Source organism: Poecilia formosa, unplaced genomic scaffold (genome assembly GCF_000485575.1).
Source record: "Poecilia formosa unplaced genomic scaffold, Poecilia_formosa-5.1.2 Scaffold239, whole genome shotgun sequence".
Taxonomy (NCBI): domain Eukaryota; kingdom Metazoa; phylum Chordata; class Actinopteri; order Cyprinodontiformes; family Poeciliidae; genus Poecilia; species Poecilia formosa.
This window is the reverse complement of record NW_006800178.1, coordinates 36,503-45,727: the sequence shown is the minus strand read 5'-3', so window position 1 is coordinate 45,727 and position 9,225 is coordinate 36,503. Positions and strand designations below refer to the sequence as shown.

General features: G+C 39.5%; 1 protein-coding gene across 1 annotated transcript in view; it reads right to left on the bottom strand.

The window, feature by feature from the left end:
• Positions 1–4,229, bottom strand: part of tnfaip6 (tumor necrosis factor, alpha-induced protein 6) — a 9,141-nt gene extending 4,912 nt beyond the window's left edge. The window contains exons 1-3 of the mRNA XM_007569266.2: positions 3,992–4,229; positions 3,202–3,339; positions 1,504–1,665 (exon numbers count right to left, since the gene is read on the bottom strand). Coding sequence (XP_007569328.1) covers positions 1,504–1,665; positions 3,202–3,339; positions 3,992–4,091 — 400 coding nt within the window. The 5' untranslated portion in view covers positions 4,092–4,229. The remainder of the gene's footprint in view (positions 1–1,503; positions 1,666–3,201; positions 3,340–3,991) is intronic.
• Positions 4,230–9,225: the final 4,996 nt, after the last annotated feature.

The following is a 9,225-nucleotide window of genomic DNA, read 5'->3' as shown; positions in this document are numbered from 1 at the left end:
TATATATATAAATAAGATTTTTATATAAAGCTGTCAGTTTGTTATGACAGTATGAAGCGGATAGATCAAGATCACAATCATGTTCTTCTGGCATCTCCCAGCAATAACTGCAGAGACACACTGCCCCGTCAGAAACAACCAATCAGAGCCAGGAGGAGCGCTGTTAATCATGCTTGTGTATCCGCTGCTCACACCCTTGCTCTCTACTATTCTGCAGCCTACAGAGCCTGCCATGAATTGTCATGTTAGCTAGCATAGCCACCAGGTTTACTGGAACGGTAAAGTGTTTCTCTGCCATTACCACACTGAGTTTCCTATTCAGCTTAATCAATTAATTTCAGTTCTAACCCAAATAGAAAATATTTTTTTAACACATATCATTCAACTAAAATACAATTAAGAATCTATGGTGCTACTTTAAAATGAATGTTGACAGATGGCTTTCCACAAAATAGCGTGTACATGAGCAGGATTGACAGCGTTAAGCCCCTCTTCCTGGCTCTGATTGGTTGTTTTTGGTCTGGAGCTGTGGATTTCTTCAGACAGCAGTAGCAGCTCAGGGTGGATGTGGAGGAGATCGATGTTTTCATAGACGATCTGTCTCATATTATAATGTCACGCCATTGAAACTGTTTTGAAAAATACGTATGAAAACATTTTTTAGAAATGTTACACACTGCAGCTTTGAGGCAGATTTGCACTAAAATGCAATCCATATGTTGATGTCAAAATTAGCTTCATGTGAAAGAGAAACACTGTGTTTCTTTTTCCTCAAGCTAAACGTTTACAGCCTCAGCATGCAGGATGCCTTCCTGGAACATTTGTGCTTTAGGTTATTAAGATGTTGTTCTAATGAGCAACTCATTAGAACAACATTTATTTATCCCTGCAGTGCAGCAACAACACAATTGGGCTGTCAACCTTAATGGAACCATCGTGTTGTGCTCAGCTTGTCCTGATAACTTCACCCATCTCTTCACCTTCCACATGATGAAGCAGGAGGAAATAATGGAGGGTTTTTTTTACAAAGTCTGAAAGTTTGTGTTGTGCAATTGTCAGATGTGCTGAGTCAGAACTTTGCAGATGCACATTTCATAGTAGTTGCAGCTGCAGATGTTTTTGGGTTTACGTTTCCAACACCTTCACACACCTAGGAGTAATTTCTGGTGGAAGTTTGGAAAGGTTTCTGTTTCCAGATTGACTTTGTTTCAGTAATTTTGATGATCTGATTCTTTACATCTCTTTATAGATGCTGTTTAAAAAAATGCTTAACCTTGAAATGCCATCAACACGTGTTGATGGCATTTCAAACGTCGGCATCACACTCACGAATGAGTTTGGCTTCAAAGGATTTCAAATCCATTTTAGAGCCTAACATTGGGTTTTAAAAATACACGTACTTAAAAAACGTCTTTTTAGCTACCCTAAAAAAGAAAAAGATAAAAGGAAAAAGTCTCCTTTCAATATTGTTATAATCAGGATTAAAGTAAAGGCTTTACTCACAGTTTGGGTTGTAGCAGTAAACATCCCATTTCTCACTCTTGTTCAGCCTGTATCCGTAGTCGACGATGCCGACTCTTCCAAAGCCGCAGTTGGTCCCGGCCTTGACGATGGGATAGCCGACACGTCCTCTGTCGAACCAGCCGGCGGCACACACATGGAAACCTGCAAACGAGAAGAAACGCCATGTTCTGTTCAGCAGCACCACTGGTCACACACTCAGAGCTGACCGTCCAGAGCTTTCTGTCAGAACCTCCAGCAGCACGGCCCGGTTTGACAAACAGTTTGTGAAAGTCTTTTGGAGAGCATCTGAAGATTTATTTGTTCTTCTTTATGGAGGGGGTTTAGATAACAATCAGTAATCAGCTATAAAACTGACCTCCTGCAAGGTTGCCTTGGAAACCTTGAACTGTAGCCACTGACAAGCAGGAAACCAGAGGATTTTACCTGCACTCTGAAAAGCTGCTGGTTTTTGTTAACCCAGCTTTATGTCACAGCCAGGATTTGATCCTCAGACCTTTTTGCTCTAAGAAAAACAGTCCTACACCTAAAATAGACGTTTTTTTATCCTCTGTATATTGCATTTCTCTAATACACATGTATTATATACTACAACTCTTACCAATATCACACAGTCACACAGCTCTTCATAGCTTCTGTGACAGAACATGTGCAGCTGTAAGTAAGTAACGCTCCAGCATCACCTTCGATCATGTTAGCCAACACTCTTATTGTCACTGATTAACTAACTCCATCGGACATAAAGTCATATTCAATCAATTAGAATACACGTCCTTTAAATATAACAACCTCTAAGCCTGTTTTAAACAAGCTTTACATGAATATTTGTGTTTTTAAAAGTAGTTTTTGATCGGTCTGATGTAATATTCTAATTTTAAGTTGTTTTCCCTAAATGTAAGCTGAAAATCAACATGATCAACAGAAGCAACACAAACATTCATCTGGGTTTAAACTATACAATGTTTCATTTAGTCAAAAAGTTCCAGAAATAAATTGACTTTTCAGCCGTGTGAATTTTACACCTTTCATCCCAACATACACACACCACTGAAAGAGCACCATGGAGGTATATGGTGTTTCATGCAGAATGATTGATTTCATCATGTCTGAACCAATATGCGATATCAATATGAGGACACCAAGTGACTTGCAGGATTCATTTCACTATATTATGTTTAGAAAATAAAAATCAGAAGCTGAGGTTCAGGCCTTTTGCAAGAATCAGAGAAATAAACCACCAAGCGTCTGGTGCATTTCTTGTTGAAACTATTCTACCTTTGACCCAATGCTGCAACCCATGTGTTTGGATTAAGAAGTTTTAACCCAGCAATTTCTAGAGTGAACCTAAAACCGTCTTAACAGGCTTTTACAGTTTATTTGAGACCTTTTAATTTCAGCCTGGGCCCAGGAACTCTGCTGCACTCTTGGAAAGACACTGCTTCCCATTAACCTTTAACCTCCCCCTGTGAGCTAAAAGCATTCCAGCGGTTAAGGGACGTGTTGCGTCACTACTGTTCCTCCATCTGATGCCTTTTAAAGAGCAGAGAGAGAATACACACCACCAGGAAAAATCAGGTTGTTGTTTTTACAGCAGAGGAGCCTGGTTTGCTTTAAAAGACACCAAAATGCAGGCGCCGATCTGTGAGTTTGTGTTGTGCTTATGAGTGAAAGGCTGCAGACCTATTTGTCGCGCTGCCTCCAGTTGATCATAGGTGGCCAACGTCCCTCCCTCGTATTTGCAGACAGCCTTGGCCTCTTTGTACGTCAGCTGATACCTCCCTTTGCGTGACTCCCGGTGGTAGACCCCAGCTGCTTGTTCTGTCAAAGAGAAACACGGCTTCTGTCTGGGCATTTACATTAATCATGTTAAAAAATTAAAAAATAAATTAAAAAAACCCTGCTGATGAGTCTGAGCCAAACCAGTTAGTACAATGAAACACATACAAGAGCTCATTTTCCAAAGAGTCGCTCTCATGAAGTGAAGCGTGTGGGAAAGTCAGCAGTGTTTAGAGAAACTCTTTTTTTTTTTTTCTGAGGAAAACAAACTACTTTGATTGATGTAATAGTTGTGAAAGAAGGTTTCAGCTGGGAAGTTCCTTTACTCGGGATTGTGAGAGGTACGAGGTGAAGTCATTTCCATGCATTCACAGGCCTCTTGCAGCACAGCCAGGCTATAACACACTAGTTGGCACAAACTGCTGGACTCCTTCATGCTCCATTAAAGCCTCACAATGAGCCTTTAAATGAGAATAGCTTTAGCTGTATTCACAAAAGCAGAACATTTCTACAAAAATATGAAAGTAACTGTTAAAAAAAACAACAATTAACAAGAGTAATATCACTGATGGTGAGATCTGTCTGATCGGTTTAATTAAATTCTCCACCTCATCACTGAAGATGAATAATTTCCAGGCTGCTCTGTCAAACAGATATTTAGACGTCATTGTCAGGATGTGTTAGTTATATTTACCGAGCCATATTGAGTTATGAAATATTCCATTTCTGAAGCCCCACGACTGTGCCTCTTTCAGCAGTAAGATGAGAGTCCAGAGCAGAGCCCAGCGGTGCATCCTGAGGCTGACGGTGTGCAGCTGCTCTGTGCAGATGTTCTCTGCCGTTCTGTCCCCTGCTGCTCCGCAGCCGCTGCCTTTTATACACACTCCTTCCTCCCAGGGGAGGTGGCAAATATCCAGCAGAGTGAAATAGTTAAACCCAGCCAGGGTTCTTCATAGCCACCCTGTTTGGCTGTTGATGATTTATTTATTTATTTATAATTTTTTTTGTTTACCTATATAAAGTTTATCGCTTTTACTTCTGTTTTAGGGGAAGTGCTGTGCGGGGGTCAGGGGGGGGGTATACGAGGTAATCCTCAAACTCCTAAATTGTGACACATTAAAAATAACTCCTGCTGTTGCAAATCAAACTGAAACCTGTCCGTCCTCAGTTCAACTCACCGTGTTTTGTAAATCATGTGCATAAAGAACGCTTTTTTTTTTTTTAACATGAAATGTTTTCACATATTTACATAGATGAAACACTTTGTCTTCAGGATATGATGAACTATTTAAAAAAAATTAAACAACCATTTGCTCATGTAAGAAAGCATTAAGAACCACAAAGCTGATTACACGGATGAATGTATTACCCACTGAGGTATTGTTCAGCTCATGAAACATCAGATTAATATCTTCTAGGAGCAGGAAACTATAAGAGTATGAAAACCTGAATTAACATCTGATGGTCACTAATACATTTTGCTTATCAGCGCAATAAATTGAGACAGTTTGTACTGAATATGTTAATATGTTATTTTCTATTAATTTGTCTAATTTTTGTACAGCTTTAGGATGGAGCATTCTGGTCGGTGCTTCCTTTAAGCTGTAGTATTCCGCCTGGATCCTTTGTTGTTCTCCTCATTATTTTCTGTGGTAGAATAACTAATAATTAGTATTTCCAATGAAGAGATTCAGGCATATGCATAAACTAAATTGACAAAAAAAAAAATATATATAAAAAAAATAAGTTTTTAGTTTGTTTGGAGGGAATAATGAAAGACCATAGACTAAGCCAGGTGGAACACCACAGATCAATTCAATTCAGTGTTTATTGTCTTTGTTAAGATAACAACAAATCACATTTTGGTATCATATGACATAGACATAGTGCAAGAAGAGCAGGCAGTGCAAGTGCAATCCTATAAAGGGCAATAATAATGATAGTAATAGCTGAGTAGCACTGCTATAAAATTTAATCATGATCCATTTAGTTAGTTTGGCTCTCTTTAGCGTCCTCAGTAGAAGAGGCACTGCTGGGCTTTTCCTACTGCTGATGTGTCCATCCAGGACAGCATGACACAGTCAGTCCAGGACCATGAAGCTGGAGACCCCTCCTAACACCTCACTGTTAATGTAGAGTGGTAAGCGACTGGCTGGACCTGAGAAAAACTATACATTTTTATTTTGTTTTTTTCATGTTAAGAAATAAGTTATGACTTTTGCGCAACAATCTCTTTTCAATTGTTTGCCGACTCATTGTTGTTGGTTATGAGCACTCAGTTTGTCATCCACAAGCTTGGTGGACGGCAGAGCAGTGGAACGTGTAGAGTAGGGGACTGAGCACACAGCTTTGAGGAACCCCTGTGTTGACGCACATGGTGTTGGAGGTATGCTCTCTAACAGGTTTTCCTGCAGGACTTCCCTGTATTTAACTCCATCAACCCTCCCATCATCTCTGCCAATCTTCTTGTTTCTTCTGAAGAAATGCATCCTGACAGCCTGATGCTGCCACCACCATGTTTCACCACATGGATGCTGTGGTCTTGCAGACTGACGTTGCAGAAGGTGACGCGTGGTTGCCACCACACTTCAGGTTCTTCTGCCAAAAGCCAAAATCTTCAAGGGACCAGAGAATGATGTGGGAGTTTTTCCAAGCTACATTTGTTGAGCTGCCTGTTTCTATTAAATGTTAAATCCAGGGATGCACAATATTATCGGCATCGGCCGATATTATCTGTTAAGTGTAATATTGTACTTTGACCATTCCATCAAAATAACTCACCAGTATAAAAGCTGTTTTTATTTTTCTGAAAACCAGTGAAAATGATGCCTGCACACAGCATGTTAAATTTGCGATGTTCAAGTGTTGTCACTGCCTTAGAATAAATTTGACATTAAACATAAGTTGAAAGTGTTACGTCAGCCTCCTTTCTAGCATTTGCATTTGGTAGCAGGCTATATTGACAAAGATAATGCTGTGTTTTAATTACACAGTAGAGAAAGCCACACAGTTTCAGTAAGTAGGATATAGGAAACAAATATCGGTATTGGTATCAGTTATCAGCCAAATGAGTTTTAGTATATTGGCATATTGGATATCGACCAAAAATCCAATATCGTGCATCCCTAGATAAATGTGATGCTAATCTTTAACTCACAACAACTTTGCAAAAGAACAACAATGAAGCATACAGAATGACTAATAGTTAGGACAAAGAAAACCAACATGTTGCTCATCACAACAGGCTCCTAATTTGGGGGTAATAACATTGGTTCCAATAAACTCCAGGGAACAAAGGGTTTTAAATTGTGTTTCTGTAAAGAACAGTGCCAGATGTGATTCAGCCCCCCTGCATAGTTTGTCAGTTTACCAGACCATCGGGAAGCGCAGCAGTAACTCTGAACGTGGAGCTCTCCAGATGGTCTACGTCTCCCACATCCCCAGTTCCAAGGTAAATATACTGAGAAAGAACAGGCACAAAAGCTTTTATGGTGGTTAGAAACAAAAATGTCTTCATCCTTAATTTGAATCATTATTACAACTTTTTGAGATTTTTTTAAATCTCTAATTATAATTCTTTTCTCTATTGAACAATAAGCAACAAAAAACATTAGAGCAAATGTTACAATAGAATTTGCTTTAAAAACAAAAATCCATCCATTTGCAAATGATTACCTTATTGTCAGAAATTGTTTTGGTTTTTTTGCTGTTACTGCAAAAAATTAAAAACATGAAGTTTTTTTCAGGTTCAAAGTGAACGGGTTCAGCGATGGAACTAAAAAGCTGCACGTCAGCTGTCACATGTAATATTTCTCTGAGGGAGAGCACAGACAGACATGCAGAGGCCCGGGTGGTAAAAGGCTCTGAATTGGTTCCAGATTGGAGGGGAAGTGATCTGGGCTTTCTTAACTCTATGAGAACCTCACCCAAAGAAACCCACGCATGGAAAGTCCGTCTCAGACGCCGTCATTGTGACATACTGGATATTAAAACTCCTTTTAAATGGAGGATTCATCATCGTTTCCATGTGTCCAATAAGAAAACGAAGGCTGTGGTGGGAGATTTTACTACAAGGCAACATCTACTGTTCATGTTATAATGAACTCTAACCAAATGAACCTGTTTGGAATACACACAAAAGGTTGGATGTTGTTTTCCTGCAGCAGCATGGGAGCCAGACCGTCTCTCTCTTGTTTTAGATCCCTTATCCTTTGTATAAAACCCATGTGTTGACTCTGCTTCGGAGCTGCTTCATTATTTACTGTTTTATAAGCTCTCTGTATTGTGCACAAAATGCAGATAAACCTGTTTGAGTGATTTTTTTAGTGATTTATCAGCCACATACTGACATCATCTGTTCTGAGGCTAATAAATGTGATGGAAAGGTTAAAGTTGAACCAAAAATATTTCTTGAAAAAGCATCAAAATGTTGGCAGAACCTATTTTAATTGTTTAAATCAACCAGAGAAAAGTGGATCCAGTCAAATATAGAGAGATGTTAGTTTTTTGTATAAGCATTTATTTCTTTTATGTTTGATCCAAATCAAGTTTACTTTCATAGCACATTTTAGAAATAAGGCAGTTCAAATAAAAAGTCATAAAAGCAACAATCACCAACTGAGAAACCAGTAACAAACATTACATTTTACATTTTGAGGTCCATCATCCATATCATCAACACACATTATGTATTTGATGTTTGACGATTTTGGTTTGATGATTAAAACCCCAAAATTCTGAGATATACCCAACAAGAGAACTGTGGACCAACTGGAAAGCATGCATGTCCTGAACATTAAATGAACTCAGATCTGACTGGGACTCCTTTTGCGTGAACTACTGCATCAGTGTGGCGTGGCCTGGAGAGCATTAGCCTGCAGTTCTGCTGAGGAAGCCCAGGTTGCTTTGGTAGCAGCTTTCAGTTCTCCTCCTGGCTAACTGGTGACGCCATGGTCATCTCAGCAGGTATTGGTTTCTATTGCTGGATAGAAAGGTTCAGAGTCTTGCTGGAAAATGCAGCCAGCTTCTCCATAAGCAGAATGCCAGCAGAACGAAGCATGAGGAGCTCGAAGAAGCCTAGAAGTCCTGACTTTGGACTTCATTAAACACAGCACACAGCTGATGTGGCTCCCCAAAGCCATTTTGACTGGGAAAACTTCTTTTTTAGCCCAGATAGAATGGTTCAGATGTCTCTGGTTCAGAAGTGGCCTAATGAAAGGAACGTGACCGTTGTAACTTAGCGACAGTGTGTGTTGGCTGCTTGAAGCACTGACTCCAGTCCAAGCCCTGTGAATCTGCCCCTAACATTTGAAAGAGCTTTGCTTTATCATCCAAAAGGAGTTGTTTGTGAACTTTTCCCTACCATGTGTCCTTTGATCATGTGTCATGTTTGACTAGATTCTCTCTGTCTGCTCTTGCCTTTACTTCCTGTTTCTCTCTCTACTTCCTCTTGATGTTTTCCCATTGGTCCCACAATGGGCCAGCTGTATTTTGGTATTAATAAATCTAAATCATAAATTCAACTCACTGACTCTTCTTCAACCTCACACATTAAGAACCGAGCTGGAGAAAGAATAATTCTCCAGGTAGTTAAACACAGAATTCAGAAGTTAACAAAGTCAAGACTGAAAAGAACTTAAGGACTGTCAGCCATTTTAAATGATGTTGTTATGTAAGGTTTAATGACCAAGGAGGAGCACAGACTTTCCTGCCACCAGTTTACAGACTCCAAACAAAGCCAGAAGACCTTGCAAACAATGTTTGTAAAAAAGAAAAAAAAATAGAGAGAAGTGGTTTAATAACTCATAAAGGGCCAGCAGAGGCTGGGTTGTAACATCTGTGTGATGTGATACAGTGTAGGTGTAAGCATTCCATCATATCCACTAAAGGATGGCATTTATCATGTTCAGTAGACATCTCTTTACCACT